The sequence below is a fragment of the Oncorhynchus clarkii genome, chromosome 7 (assembly GCF_045791955.1).
Source record: "Oncorhynchus clarkii lewisi isolate Uvic-CL-2024 chromosome 7, UVic_Ocla_1.0, whole genome shotgun sequence".
NCBI classification, from domain to species: domain Eukaryota; kingdom Metazoa; phylum Chordata; class Actinopteri; order Salmoniformes; family Salmonidae; genus Oncorhynchus; species Oncorhynchus clarkii.
The window spans coordinates 66729000-66746005 of NC_092153.1; the positions used below are offsets into that span (position 1 = coordinate 66729000).

The 17006-nt window shown below is 42.4% G+C and overlaps 1 protein-coding gene across 1 annotated transcript in view; it reads right to left on the bottom strand.

The window, feature by feature from the left end:
• LOC139413703 (testis-expressed protein 264 homolog) overlaps nt 1–14621 on the bottom strand; it is an 88553-nt gene extending 73932 nt beyond the window's left edge. The window contains exon 1 of the mRNA XM_071161385.1: nt 14159–14621. Coding sequence (XP_071017486.1) covers nt 14159–14413 — 255 coding nt within the window. The 5' untranslated portion in view covers nt 14414–14621. The remainder of the gene's footprint in view (nt 1–14158) is intronic.
• Between the last annotated feature and the right edge of the window lie 2385 nt (nt 14622–17006).

Consider the following 17006-nt stretch of genomic DNA (forward strand, 5'->3'; position numbering starts at 1 on the left):
CACCACACTCCCAGAGCAGTCACCTCCTCCCTGTAGGCTGTTTCATGGTTGTTGGTAATCAAGCCTACTACTGTTATGTCATCTGCAAACTTGATGATTGAGTTGGAGGCGTGCATGGCCACACAGTCATGGGTGAACAGGAAGTACAGGAGGGGGCTAAGCATGTACGCTTGTGGGGCCCCAGTGTTGAGGATCAGCAAAGAGGAGGTGTTGTTTCCTACCTTCACCACCTGGGTGGGGGCGACCCGTCAGGAAGTCCAGGACCCAGTTGTAAAGGGCAGGGTTCAAACCCAGGGCATCAAGATTGATGATGAGCTTGGAGGGTAGTATGGTGTTGAATGCTGAGCTATAGTCAACGGACAGCATTCTTGCATAGGTATGCCTCTTGTCCAGATGGGACAGGGCAGTGTGCAGTTTGGTGGCGATTGCATCGTCTGTGGATCTATTGGGGCGGTAAGCGTGGAGTGGCAAAGAAGGTGGAGGTGATATGATCCTTGACTAGTCTCTCAAAGCACTTCATGATGAGAGGTGAGTGCTACGGGGCAAAAGTAATTTAGTTCAAACACACACAACTACAAAAGTTTGGCGTCACTGAGAAATGTCCTTGTTTTTGAAAGAGGTAAAAAAATATATATTAAAATAACATAAAATTGATCAGAAATACAGTGTAGCCATTGTTAATGTTGTAAATTACTATTGAAGCTAGAAACGGCTGATTTTTATATGGAAAACCTACATACGCCCGTTATCATCAACCGTCACTCCTGTGTTACAATGGCACATTGTGTTAGCTAATCCAAGTTTATAATTTTGAAAGGCTAATTGATCATTAGAAACCCCTTTGCAATTATGTTATAACAGCTAAAAACTGTGGTGCTGATTAAAGAAGCAATAAAACTGGCCTTCTTTAGACTAGTTGAGTATCTGGAGCATCAGCATTTGTGGGTTCGATTACAGGCTCAAAATGGCCAGAAACAAAGAACTTTCTTCTGAAACTCGTCAGTCTATACTTGTTCTGAGAAATGAAGGCTATTCCATGTGAGAAATTACCAAGAAACTGAAGATCTCGTACAACGCTGTGTACTACTTCCCTCACAGAGCAGCGCAAACTGGCTATAACCAGAATAGAAAGAGTGGGAGGCCCCGGTACACAACTGAGAAAGAGGACAAGTACATAGAGTGTCTAGCTTGAGAAACAGACGCCTCACAAGTCCTCAAATGGCAACTTCATTAAATAGTATCCGCAAAACACAAGTCTCAATGTCAACAGTGAAGAGGTGACTCCGGGATGCTGGCCTTCTAGGCAGAGTTCCTCTGTCCAGTGTCTGTGTTCTTTTGCCCATCATAATTTTGTATTTTTATTGGCCAGTCTGAGATACGGCTTTTTCTTTGCAACACTGCCTGGAAGGCCAGCATCCCGGAGTCGCCTCTTCACTGTTGACGTTGAGACTGGTATTTTGCGGGTACTATTTAATGAAGCTGCCAGTTGAGGACTTGTGAGGGGTCTGTTTCCCAAACTAGACACTCTAATGTACTTGTCCTCTTGCTTTTTTACGATTATCTAGTTAGGCTATAACAACACTTTTACAGATGCACAATCGAGAGCATCCTGTCGGGCTGTATCACCGCCTGGTACGGCAACTGCTCTGCCCACAACCGCAAGACATTCCAGAGGGTAGTGCGGTCTGCACAACGCATCACCAGGGGCAAGGACACCTACACGACCCGATGTCACAGGAAGGCCAAAAAGATCATCAAGGACAACAACCACAAGGACACTGCCTTTTCAACCCGCTATCATCCAGAAGGCGAGGTCAGTACAGGTGCATCAAAGCTGGGACCGAGAGACTGAAAAACAGCTTCTATCTCAAGGCCATCAGAATTTTAAACAGCCATCACGAACATTGAGTGGCTGCTGACAACATACAGACTCAAATCACTAGCCACTTGAATAAAAAATTGGATGTAATAAATGTATCACTAGTCACTTTAAACAATGCCACTTTATATAATGTTTACATACCCTACATTACTCATCTCATATGTATATACTGTAATGGCTTTCCTCCTCCTCTTCTTCTGAGGAGTAGTAGGAAGGATCGGAGGACCAAAATGCAGCATGGTATGTATCCATAATATAATTGAATGAGAATGAATACAGAATACAAAAAGAACAAGAGAAACAAAATGAAAACCGAAACAGTCCCGAATGGTGCAAACACTGAAACGGAAAATAATCGCCCACAAAACACAGGTGGGGAAAGGCTACCTAAGTATGATTCTCAATCAGAGACAACTAACGACACCTGCCTCTGATTGAGAACCATACCAGGCCAAACACAAAAACACCACATAGAAAAAGGAACGTAGACAACCCACCCAACTCACGAACTAAGGTCAGAACGTGACAATACTGTACTCTATACCATCTACTGCATCTTGCCTATGCCGTTCGGCCATCGCTGATCCATATATTTACATGTAAATTTCTTATTCATTCCTTTACACTTGTGTGTAAAAGGTAGTTGTTGCAAAATTGTTCGCTTACTTGTTAGATATTACTGCATGGTCGGAACTAGCATTATTTGAAAATAATATGTTGCGATAACTGCACTGTCGTTTTGATTTCGTAGTGAAAAAAACATAGTTTTTCAGTTAGAGATTTTTCTTAACGTTAAGGATCCCAATTTGGTTTACATGATTTAACGTTTAAACGTTCAGACCCCTACTCCTTGATATCAACCAATCAGCATCCAGGATCCAAACAACCAGTTTTATAATAAACGACATATCGCCATCCCTCTCTCGCTCTAGTAATCTTGACTGAGTCTGAGAGGTCTCCTTTAACACTGGCAGCTGAAGTAGAGTACCAATCACCTTGCCTCAGGGAGACAACGCTCTTTCCTCACTCAAGCCATAACCTACTACACAGCACTGAAAAGTAAGCTACTGGTAAAACCCTTCAGATTCACCACACCCCAGACTCTTGACTCAACCGGTATTGGCGCCTACATCGATCCCATCTCGTTTCTCTTCAATGTATTGCATCGCAATCAAAAGGCAGCTGTCTACTGCCTACCTATCTCCCAGGTAGTATTTTACCAGAAGATAGCTTAACTGAAAACGGAATCCCATTTGAGACCTGATTCAAAGGCAGCATCATTTGTGGATTGAGACAGACCCACCATCATCTACTCTCCATCTCTGGTTCCTGCTGACACTTACACCCCACGCCCATTTCAGCCTGTGGAGTGTCAGCAGCAGAAGGGTCAGTGTCTCTCCGCTCTCTCAGCATGGCTGTGGATGGCTCCTGTGACTAAAGTGTGTGGTAAACAAGCAGTACCATCACTGCAGCTCTGTCTCTGCTAGCCCCCAGTAGCAGTACACAAAGGCCAGGGACACACGCAGGGCTAGCTAGCGCTTGGGTCTCCCGCCGCGATGAGATGGGACAACTACCGCCACATGGTGCCATCCGAGACCAGAATCGCAGAAATCTGGACTGACCCAAGGAGAGATGCAGGAGGAGAGGAGAGAAGAGAGGGATGTGGAGAGGAGGGATGGAGGAGGCAGTGAGAAAAGGGGTGGTGATAACAGCAGAGTCCATACAGAGACACTCTTCATCAGCCAGTGACAGGCCAGGGACCCAAATGAGTCCCACTGTCCACTAACACTGCTCTAATTAATGATCACTGTCAGCAGGGCTAGGGAGAGGAACATACACTGCTGTACAGTAGACTACACCTAACCCAGTCTGTCAGCACAGGGCTGGAGAGAGGAACCTACACCTAGCCCAGTCCCCGTACAGATCTGGGACCAGAATAGACAACACATAGTCTATCACACCCTCACACCCAATAGGAAGTCTCCACCAGGGAAGATGGATACAGTGAGATAAGAACTTCTACACTAGCTTTCATAAAGAGGGGGAGAAGTGTTCAGTTCAAACTGTCCAGTTGAATTATATCAAGTCGCCTATAGACTACTATAGAAATGGTCACGAAGCACAAGGCATTTCCTGGACATTATAAAACTGGGTAGAGAGCTCACTCTGATACTCTCAAAAATGGTGTAGGACTGAAGAAATAGCCTATAGAGATTGAAAAAACTAGCTTTAGTAAGGCCTGGACATTTGATAGGATTTTTGTAGCGATTTTGTTTTTGGTCACAGCGGGGGGCCCCTGTGGATTGGAGCCAACACAAGGTTCACAGCGGGACACGCTGGACAAAGAGGCGCAGCTACAAACCCTGCTGCTGAGCCCTCTGGGAGATTGATGGACTTCAAAAACAACTTTGAACGCAGTCCCATGTATTCTTCATTTCACATCCACTTAGGAAGCACCTCTCACTCTCTTCCCTCTCACTCCTCTTCCTCTCCCTCTCTCTACTCTTCCTCTCTTTTCTCCTCTCCTCCTCCCCTTTCTTCTCTCCTCTCCCCTTCTCATCAACTCTCCAGCACACCCCTCCTGGTGCGCTAGCCTTTTCATGTTCGGGCCATGCTCAGACTGGTGCTAAAATACTAATAAATTGGTCTCAGGGAGCCACTTGGGACTGTACTCTGTGAGGGCTTTTGATACATCGTGGCATCAAGATGAATGGGGGCATTCTGGGGCTGGGTAGTGGGGTGTTCAGGGAGTGGAGTAAGGTGGTCACGGGGTGGGGCTGGAGCAGTCAAGGAACTTGGAGATAGGGCTGAATGTTCCGTCTCTCAGAGGGTTACCTGCATCAGTGTTTCGCTCCAGCCCTTTCTCTAGTGTTTAAGTTTGATCTGTCAATCATCACAAACAAAGAGCTCCACATCCTGCAATGTACTGCAACATAATATGGACAGGACTCACAAATGAACAGACAGATTTGTCATCTCATGCCCCCCTCTCCCTCAGAATGCACCCCACTTTGACAATCCCTATGTCAAAGACTTCCAACCCTGACCCTGAGAGATCAGCAACCTTATCTCAAAATGGAGCATAGTCTCAAATCAAATGTTATTTGTCACGTGCCTCGTAAACAACAGGTTTGGACTAACAGTTAAATGCTAACTTAGGAGTCCTTCCCAATAATGCAGTCTATTGAATACATCATTTAAACATTCACAGTATAGATTGGAAGTATGTGAACCCCTAGGCTGACTCCAAAAGCTAATTGGAGTCAGGAACCAGCTAACCCGGGGTCCAATCAATGAGACGAGTGGAGACGTTGGTTAGAGCTGCCTTGCCCTATAAAAAACTCACAAAATTTGAGTTTGCTATTCACAAGAAGCATTGCCTGATGTGAAACATGCCTCGAACAAAAGAGATCTCAGAAGATTAAGATTAAGAATAGTTGACTTGCATAAAGCTGGAAAGGGTTACTAAAGCATCTCTAAAAGCCTTGATGTTCATCAGTCCACGGTAAGACAAATTGTCTAGAAATTGAGAAAGTTCAGCACTGTCGCTACTCTCCCCAGGAGTGGTTGTCCTGCAAAGATGACTGCAAGAGCACAGTGCAAAATGCTCAATGAGGTTAAGAATAATCCTAGAGTGTCAGCTAAAGACTTACAGAAATCTCTGGAACATGCTAACATCTCTGTTGATGAGTCTACGATACGTAAAACAAGAATGGTGTTCATCGGAGGACACCATAGAATAATCTACTGTTGTCCAAAAACAACCTTGCTGCACGTCTGAAGTTTGCAAAAGTGAACCTGGATGTTCCACAGGGCTACTGGCAAAAATATTCTGTGGATAGATGAAAGTACAGTTGAGTTGTTTGGAAGAAACACACAACACTATGTGTGGAGAAAAAAATAGCACAGCGCACCAACATCAAAACATCATCCTAACTGTAAAGTATGGTGGAGGGAGCATGGTTTGGGACTGCTTTGCTACCTCAGGGCCTGGACAGCTTGCCATCATCGACAGAAAAATGAATTCAAGTTTATCAAGAAATTTTGCAGTAGAATGTTAGGCTATCTGTACACCAATTGAAGCTCAAAATAAGTTTGGTGATGCAACAGGACAATGACTCAAAACATAGAAGTAAATCAACAACAGACTGGCTTCAACAGAAGAAAATATGCCTTCTGGAGTGGCCCAGTCAGAGTCCTGACCTCAACCCGATTGAGATGCTGTGGCTTAACCTCGAGAGCAGTTCACACCAGAAATTCCAAGAATATTGCTGAACTGAAACAGTTTTGTACAGAGGAATGGTCCAAAATTCCTCCTGCAAACCGTAGTCTCGCTTTTTTCTGGCGATTTTGGAGCGGTGGAATCTTCGTTGCTGAGCGGCCTTTCAGGTAATGTCGATATAGGACTAGTTTTACAGTGGATATAGATACTTTTGTACCCGTTTCCTCCAGCATCTTCAGAAGGTCCTTTGCAGTTTTTCCACGTTTCGCACAAAAGTACATTCAACTCTAGGAGACAGAAGGTGTCTCCTTCCTGAGCAGCATGGCGGCTGCCTGGTCCCATGGTGTTCATACTTGCATACTATTGTTTGTACAGATGAACGTGGTACCTTCAGGCGTTTGGAAATTGCTCCCAAGGATCAACCAGACATGTGGAGGTCTACACTTTTTTCTGAGGTCTTGGCTGATTTCTTTTGATTTTCCCATGATGTCAAGGAAAGAGGCACTGAGTTTGAAGGTAGGCCTTGAAATACATCCACAGGTACACCTCCATTCGACTCAAATTATATAAATTAGCCTATCATAAGCTTCTAAAGCCATGACATAATTTTCTGGAATTTTCCAAGCTGTTTAAAGGCACAGTCAACTTAGTGTATGTAAACTTCTGACCCACTGGAATTGTGATACAGTGAGTTATAAATGAAATAATCTGTCTGTAAACAATTGTTGAAAAATGACTTGTGTCATGCACAAAGTAGATGTCCTAACTGACATGCCAAAACTATAGTTTGTTAACAAGAAATTTGTGGTAGAAAAACAAGTTTTAATGACTTCAACATAAGTGTATGTAAACTTCTGCATCTTCATAACAACTTTGTCAATATGACTTAAACATGATAATAGACCATCCAGCTTCTTCAACTTGTTCAATGACACCCTTTATGTACAACTCCAGCTGAGGTTTAGGTCTTAGAGAATGTTTTGAACCAAATACAATGCTTTTGGTTTTAGATGTATTTAAGAGAGCGACAGAGAGACGAGTGGAGCGCTTCCGAGAGAGGGGGGGGTAGTGGTGGGCAGACTGGGAGAGTGAGAAAAACCTCAGCCTTTGAACTATGTCGAGAGAGGAGGAGAGGCTGTGGAAAAGAGGAGAGAGAGATGAGACAGACTTTACGCCTGGTGATGTCAGCTGTTTGAAGGAAGGGAAGGATAGGAAGAACAGAACAGTTGCTCCACAGCCCTGTATTTATGCCAACCATGTCAGGACCACCTCGAGCCCTTTCTCTCTGAGTCTTTTGTTTCCACAGAGGAAGTGATTAAAAAGAGAAGACTTTAGACTTGTGAAAAATATGAGGATATATACACGATGGAGGAAAGAAGAAGCCACACTTAACTGAAAACCAACCTCTCCTCTGACAGTTGTGCTTTTGTCAATTTAAACTCCCCATTCCATACAAAACCAATAGCCTTTCTCTGAGTAGAAAACACTATTCCAACTCTGACTGTTCGAAATGGCACCCTAATCCCTATGGGCCCTGGTCAAAGGTAATGTACTATACAGGAAATAGTGTCCCATTTAGAACACAGCCTCTGTTTTTCTGCCCATCCCCCAACCCTCCCTCCAGGGGGCCCAAAGCACTGAGGGCTTTTGACCTTGGGAACAGATAACATCCCGGGGTTTTAACAAACAATCTGAGATCATTACGCCAATTAGGCCTAGCCAAACTTACATCAGGACTTGGCTGTGGCTGTACACAGGGGATAGCCTATAGGGTCCATTGCTAATTGCGGGCTTGGGAAAAAGAAGATGGGTGTTGGTGTCACAAAGGGGGATTGGAAGCAGAGCTGGGAAGAATCATTCAACTCTGGTAGCTAACATTCCAACAGGTTGCTGTGGGTACGAATCGGGCTCAGATAGCGAGAAGGGTACAGTTATTTATCTTGTAACTCCAGCTCATAGTATTAGCCAATGAGATGGAGAGGCGAGGCATGGAACCAAATAGCAGTCCTATAAAGAGAATGGTGAACAAATTCATTAAGTAATCTGAAAGTATTGTGAGTGGGGATGGACAGAAGTACAGAATGCTGAGCAGTCAGAGGCTACCATTGCCAATCTATTGTGGACTCCAGAGCAGAGGAACAGAGGGGGCAAGGGGGGGGGGGGGGGGGGGGGTGAGAAGGAGAGAGAAAGAGAGAGAGCGAGAGAATGATTTGAATTCAATCGCTGTTTGATCTCTTTCAATTTAAACACTTTCCCTACATTTGCCCATTGAAGAAGTGGTCAGTCAGAAAGTTATTTTTTCCCCTGAATGTCAAAACATTCCCGAGAAAAAGGTGCTTAAAGTTGACCCATTTTGCATACCCCACCATACCATGAGACATCCATGTTTTCATCAATTGAAAAGATAAAATGGTTGTGTTATAATTTAAAACCTTACAAAACAGGGTTGTCAAACTATTTCATAATTTCTTTCTTTTTTTTAACATCAATTATCTAAAAATGCGTAAACTCCATTTTTTTCATATTCTGATACGTTGTAGATTAGATCCTATTTCACATCTGAGGTTTTTGTGTTGTGCCCACCATCGGTTAAGACAGAACCTGCTCTTGAATACAGGGTGGGTGTCATTTCAACCATAGAAATAGATTTCATAGAATGGACCTATCCCTTCAGATCACTGCAATTTAGCTGGTACACCATTGAAATTGGAATTTAATAGATTTTTTAAAATTAGAATTACTACCAAAGACGGCCGCCGGTCCACCCACCATCGAATGACAACTTAAATGTTTTTCTATTACCTATGTTTCTATGATTTCCTATGGAGAATTGACAGCATAATTTAAAACAACAGATATTCCCATTCAAGTCAACATTCTATGATGTGTGGAACTCCAACCATCTTTGTGGTACGATTCGAAAGTTGATATTTCAATTTTATTCCTATTTTAGTACATTTATAAGCTAAAACATGACACCCACAATGTATTCAAGGGCATGATGTGTCTCAACCGATAGCAGGCACAACACAAAACCATTAAATGATGTAGAATAGAGTCTAAGCTACAACAAATGTGAATATGAAGACAAATGTACGCATTTTTAGATCATTTATGTTTAAGGTAAAAAATTAAATACACTTTTTTCCAAGACATTTTGAAATAGTTTGACAATCCTATTTGTAAGCTTAAAAAATATATCAATCTCAATTTTTTTTCCAGTGATGTCTAATGGTATGGTGGGGTATGTAAAATAGGTCAATGTTGAGCACCTTTATCTCTTCAATGTTTTGGCATTCAGGTCCAAAAGTCACTTTCTGAACACTTCTACAATGGGCAAAAATGTATGGAATGTTTTGTTCAAATCAAAAGGGGTGTTGTCAGAAAGTGATAGAAATCAAATGGATTTGCTCATAGGGGTAACCAGTTCAGTCTTCACACAGGGACCAGCAGGAGGCTGGAGAAAACAGTGTCACAGAGACACCCAGCAGGTTAGTGGATGGTGTTGACACTGCGGCGGGGTGGGAAGAGAAAGAATGGAGAGGAGGCAGCAGAGTGGATGGAAGAGTAACAAGCGGGACTACAATGGGCTACCTTCATTCACATGACCAGAGAGTGGGAACCATGTTTAGAGGCTAGCCCCTTGGCCTGAAGTCCTGAGAGCACAGGTCTAGGGATCAGGCGTAGGGGGATACAAAGTATACATCCCCCAAAACCATATAGGGGACAGAAGCTGTGTTAACATAGTCATGGATGACAAAAACACACATCACCACCGACCACACCCCTTTCCAGATATTCTCCGGTATTATTTAGCTTCATATGAGACTGACATATCACTAAACTCAATGGCTGAGCTCATATGAGGCATTTAAAAGGGTAAACAAGCTCAAAATGTGGACCTATAGATGTGCAAAGGTAAAATTACTTCAAATGACCAACACTTTCAACTTCTGCGTCTGAGGACAACACCATCTACTGACTGACCTTTGGTTCAAGGTAGTAGGTCTATAGACCATATTTCTGGCTTCAGGTTACATGTTTGGGTATAGAATGGATACCCTGGGAAACAACATCCATATTTTCTATCACACGATAAGCCCATTTATATACAAACAAGACGAATCCAATACTGATGTGGTAATTCCTCCTGAATGTAATGTGTATGCTATCATATTCCACCCCACCACTTCCAAATAGCACTGGGTTCTTTCTGATACCATTATCTCCATCTAGTGGATAATGGAGTAAATTACTAATCCAATCTGGAAACACCAGGGGAGAATGACTGCCCCCTCTCATTGAAGACACAGAAGTCAAATCAAATCTTCTTTCTCAAATGTTTCGTAAACAACAGGTATAGACTTACTTACGGGCCCTTGCGAACAACGCAAAAAATATATATATAGAAATCGATTTTTTTGTTTGTTTAATAACATGAGGAATAATGGAAAAATAATAACACGAAGAATAATTGAAAAATAATAACCCAAGGAATAAATACACAATGAGTAACAACATCTTGGCTATATACACGGAGTACCAGTACCAGTCGATGTGCAGGGGTACGAGGTAATTGACAGCATCCAGTCTTCTGGGAAGGGTTTCTACTAGATGTTGGAACATTTTTGAGAGGATTTTCTTTCATTCAACCACAAGAGCATTAGTGAGGTCAGGCACTGATGTTGGTCAATTAGGCATGGCTCCAATTCATCCCAAAGGTGTTCGATGGAGTTGAGGTCAGGGCTCTGTGCATGCCAGTCAAGTTCTTCCACACTGATCTCAACAAACCATTTCTGTATGGACCACGCTTTATGCATGGGGGCATTGTCATGCCGAAACAGGGAAGGGCCATCCCCAAACTGTTGCCACAAAGTTGAAAGCACAGAATCGCCGAATGTAATGTAATTGTATACAGTAGTGTTAAGATTTCCCTTCCCTGGAACTAAGGAGAAAAACAGCCCCAGACCATTATTCCTTGTGACTTAAATCTACTTGAAAATCTATGGCAAGACTTGAAAATGGTTGTCTAGCAATGATCAACCACCATTCTACAGAGCTTGAAGAATTTTGAAAATAATAATAGGCAAATGTTGCACAATCCAGGTGTGGAATGCTTTTAGAGATTTACCCAGAAAGACTCACAGCTGTAATCACTGCCAAAGGTGCTTTTACAAAGTATTGCGTCAGGGATGTGAATACTTGTGTAAATAAGATATTTTTGTATTTAATTTTCTATACATTTCTATCTGGCCCTGCGGCCTTGTGATTGTTAACCTGTTTAAAGGGCTTACTCACATCGGCTACGGAGAGCGTGATCACACAGTCGTCTGAAACAGCTGGTGCTCTCATGCATAGTTCAGTGTTTGCTAGCCTTCGAAGCGTGCATAGAAGGTATTTAGCTCATCTGGTAGGCTACCGACACTGGACAGCTTGGGCTGGGTTTCCCTTTGTAAGCAGTAATAGTTTGCAAGACATGCCACACCTGGCGAGCATCAGACACTGTGTAGTAGGATTCGATCTTGGTCCTGTATTGACGCTTTGCCTGTTTGATGGTTCATCAGAGGGCGTAGCAGGATTTCTTATTAGTGTCCCGCTCCTTGAAAGAGGCAGCTCTAGCCTTTAGCTCAGTGCAGATGTTGCCTGTAATCCATGGCTTCTGGTTGGGATATGTTCATCGATACACTTATTTATAAAACCGGTGACTGATGTGGTAAACTCCTCAATGCCATCGTATGAATCCCAGAACATATCCTGTCTTTGCTAGAGAAACAGACCTGTAGCTTAGTCTCCTCCTTCCACCATATTTGATGCTGAGTGGAAGCTACAACTGGAGACCCAGTTGGGTCCCAATGGGGAAGAAGATGGTGTAAGCGGATTTTCTGTTTGAATCAGATGGCGTGTCGAATGGAGATGGAGAATGAGAAGAATGGAGAGTGAGAAGTGAGAATGGAGAGAGAGAAGGATTACAGTTGCAAACACAAACTGAAATAAGAGAAGTAATGTGGTTGTGGGATTTAGTAAATCCAAGCCTAGTTCTGATTCTTTTTTGGACGGAGTGAGGGTTTTGGATCGATGGAGTTACCGGGGAGATCCGTTTGAAGTCTATATGAAAATCATGGATGCGTTGGACAAGAAGAAAATTGGCCCGCGACTGAATCTAGTTGATGATTCCTGCTTTAAGAGCTTTCATTTCCAAACCCATGCAGTGTGATAATTGCAAATTATTTGGTAATGTGTCAAGTATATGTAGAGGGCAGGAGTATCGTATGTAGAGGGCAGGAGTATCGTATACAAGCTGAGACTAAATACTGCAATTGTGGTGGTGAACATGCACCCAAATTCTTTAAATGCCCTGTTAGGGTGAAGGAGACAGAGGTGGGAAGAATAATGTCTACTATCCGAAGGCCGTGAGGAGAGTGGAAGAAAGGAGTGACGTTGAATAAATAATGGTAGTAGGAGTAGAGACACCAGTGAATATTCCTTGTCAACAGAAGGATCCTGACATGTTGCATGTTAAGAAGGTGAACTTTGTAGTGTTTATTGCATTGGCTATCAACTGCACAGCGCAAACAGAGAGGAAATCTGAGAAAACAGGCATAGTTGTGAGTGCGGCTGAAAGTTGTTTTTTTTACAACAGAGGCATTACAAGGAATCGATTAATGCTACGTCCTCACAGGCCCCTGAGTCTGACTGAAGAAGTGGGATGGTTTTTGATTGATTTCAAAAAATCCCAAACAGTAGGTGGCGGCAATACACCAATAGGTTGTAGTCTGTCAAACTGAATGCTTTAAATGTTCACCCCCTGCGATCCATCTGGGTTTCCCCTATCCATATGTGGTGGTAGTGAATAAAATCATGTTGAAAAGACATTGCTGCTGATAGGCCAAACAATGCAGTAATTGTTACTTTGGGGCTAGGCTAAATCTGGTCTGATTAATCAGGCTGTAATACATAATTAATTGGTATATACAGCCTGACACATTTGAGTGAAAAATTGTGAAGGCCTAAATGTTCCTTGCAAGGTAGAAGGTTTAATAAAATTACATTTAAACTTACTCTACCGGTTGTCTGTGCAGTTTGTCCTTCAGCACTCAATTATTTTTTACAAATATCCACAGGAAATTGTTTATCCTAATTTTTTGAAAGCTGGTAGGTATGGTTCTGTCCGCTTGATTTTCTGTTGTGTGTTTTACTGCAACGTAAAACACTTGCACAATAAACAATAACTAAGTGTAACCAAACCACAGACTGAACATTGCTTACATTCAGCTGGCAGTGGCAAACCTATCAGCTCTCTAAAAAGTTGGGTAAACAATAATTTCCTGTGGATATTTTGGCTCAAATTTCAAGTGGGTGAAAGACAAACCGCACAACAATCGGTAGAGTAAGTTTAAATGTCATTTTATTCAACATTCTGGCATAAAAAGAACATATACACAATGTTGAACTCAAACATGTCAGGTTGTATAGTATGCCAATGAAATGTGTATTATAGCCTGAGTAATTAGACAAGACTAAATCCTTGAGTCAGAGCTAGGTAAGCTCACAGAAACTGTAGCCTTCTAGTATTAGGTCCTACCTCCAATACGAGGTTCAAACTCAACCATGCTGCATGACCAACTGAGACTCGTGAAACTTCATTTATTTTAGATTACAGGGGCCACCTGGGGCTCACTGCAGCCACCTATACAATAATGTAGGCTATTACTCACAGTTGTAAGTCACTTTGGATAAAATGGCATCCCTAACATCTTCAACATCCCTGAATACAGTAATTACAGACCGTGGCCATTTAGCAGTGCATGCCAGCCTTTGATGCCAGCTAGAGAGGAATGGGCTTCAGTACTGTCAGACATAGGCCTGATAAAAGCCTGTTATTTCTTATGACAAATATATATATTGTAGAAAATGGATGTATGAGTATACTGTCATAACTAAATACGGGCTGATAAGTAGGCCTAAAATCAGTTCTAGTAATGATGTATGTGTGCACAGGAAGTTGGCTAGCACTGCGCAGGCAGGGGGTTGTGTTCTATGGCTAGCTAGTTTACCTTTTTAGGATCATCGTAGAACACTCCAATACTAGATAGATTGCGTCCAATGCTGCAACTCTCAGTAAAAAGTTGTCCACACTCTTTATATGGTCCCTGTTTGAACTTGTAGGCGATTGTGATGTTCTTGATTGGAGGAGAACCAGTCCGGATGTGTATTTCTGACAACAGCCCCGAGTACAGAACGTACCCTACTATTGTCACAAGACTCAACAAGAAGACGAAAATCAAACACAACATTAACCATTCTGCCATGATGTAGAGTCCTAGAATGTAGCTTTGGTTGTTGAAACCTTTTCTGCTTTAGCGATTTGCTAAAACACACTCGGGAATTTATTTATGTTGGTAGCTAACTAGCTGGCTTAAAAGCCAACTAAAGCCACAACTACTTTCACAGTTAAAACGTCCGTTAACTTGATAACAACTCTCACATAACAGCATGAACAACTGGTCCGTTCAATACAGATTAATTTCCCTAAACAAGGACCAGTTGAAAACAACTTCCTGGGATGCACCATCTGTGGAAACGAAAGTGAGGTATTGTTTAATTCCATGACCATTGCTATTCAATATATCTGTAATATAAATTGTAGCTACCGACTTTTATAAACCAAATACATCTACCAATGTCATTTCAAATTCAAAACATATCTCAACGACTAAAATTTCGTGTTGTAGAAAATCTTTTAATCTAGTAAACACCCCTTTATCTTTTTTTATCTTGTTCCAATCAATTATACGCTTTGCTGCGTGAGACGCCACCAGAGGTCAACAAATCCTCATGGAAGTTGTTACTGGGCAATTCCATGATAACGGAATGAAAAACGAAAAACATTGTTTGCAAAGTTAAATAAACCTTATGCACAAGGACTGCTTTTAACAACTTCCAGAGAACATTTTTACAAAAACACATTTACTCGAAGAACAGATGTGTAGATGTAAAGTTTGGTGTCAGAATAACTGTAAAATCTCCCTCAGTTTTTATGTGTACCACTTTTTCCAAAACGTGTCTGTAGAAAGAATGGGGTGTCAGCTATGATGAAAAAAATCTATTTTGGTTATTGAACTACAGTAAGTTAAATGGATTAACACCCAGTAATAGAATGATGGCAACATAATGACATCATGGGTCCCTGACCTATAGTACAGAAATGCATAATTATGAATGTTATTCTCTTCATGGTGAAGTATCCTGAGTAGGTCAAAAAATGTAATATCCTCCTTTGAATGTTTGGGTATTATTCTACACACTGGCTATTATTCTAATGAGCTTTGCCTCCAAACAATATCAAACGTGGTTGTTCCAGACCGGACCAAATATGTACCAATCATAGACCTACATGTTTCACAAGTTTGGACATCACAGCACAGTAGAGTAGAGTAGAGTTCAGTACAGTACAGTTTAGTTCAATACAGTAAAGTGGAATACAGTCAATTATACTGTACTCTACTATAGTGTGCTCTACTGTACTGTACTAAACTCTACTTTACAGTACTGTACTGTACAGTGCCTGCGGAACGTATTCAGACCACTTTACTTTTTCCACATTTTTACCTTAAGATTTACAATGGGTGTGAGGTGTCAGAACTCCCCACCTCCATACCGCTCCATCTCTCCCCCTCTGGCGGGTGTGAGAGACGTCTCTTGTAGAAGTGTGGTACATGGTAACCTGACCCAAACAGGCTAGTCATGACACACCCATCTGTGTGCTGTCCCCCTCTAGGAGCTGATGGCTGTCTTCGAGGTTGAGGGAAAGATGACCAACCGTCCTCGTCTGATTCTGACTGCAGCTGTGTCCGGAAAGAGGACCATTGACACTGCATACCAGATCCCCAAGATTGGACGGTCAGTACATACACACTGGGCCTCAATGATATCAATTCTCATGGAAAATGTGTACACAAAAACATGCACAATCTATCAAATAATACCTTGCATTTTGGAAATGGTTTGTTTATTCAAGCCACTAAATATATATTTGTATCTCTCTTCCTAACACTCAGGCTGTTGGCCTTCTGAATGTGATAACCTATGACTTCCATGGATCTTGGGAATTCAACACTGGAGAAAACAGCCCTCTACCAAGGACCAGCTGATCAGGGAAACCATATCTACTACAATGACACTTTCACTCTACTTCCCTCTTTATCTCCCCCTCATATTTCTCTCTACCCATCTCTTCCCGTTTATCAAATCAGTCTTCCTGCCTGTCTAGGTTCCAGTTGAGCGTGAGTAACATCTTTATTTTTCCAACCTTCGCTCTCTAGTGTTCTCACTACCAGATACTGTGTGTTCTAAGGACTATGTCATGAAGTACTGGAAAAGCAACAGTGCCCCTGCCGAGAAGCTCCTGTCTGGATTTGCCACACCTTTCAGCAGGCCAGTGGCTCTAACACTGCTGTGGGCGCTCCCACCATTGGCCCTGGCCCTGCCGGACTCTTCACCAGACAGGCTGGCTTCTTGGCCTACTACGAAGTAACTGACACAGGACCAGGATACAGTAGGTGTGAAATGACACCCTATTCCTTACAGTGCCATACTTGTGTACTCTGGTTAAAGGTAGTGTACTACATGGGGAACAGGGTGCCATTTTGGACTCAAACACAGTGTGTGTGTGATTACATCTGCATCTTCCTGAAGCAGGCTTCCCTTTGAAGATGATGTAAACTCCCAACCCTAACGTAAGTGTGTCTTTAGATCTGCACCTTCCTGAAGCAGGGAGATCGAGGTCTGGGACTCTACCCAGATGGTGCCCTACAACAAGCAGAACGTGTCGGTCAGATACGATAACATCAAGAGCTTCCAGAACAAGATCTCTGTTTGTATCTGTGGGGGAAAATATATGAC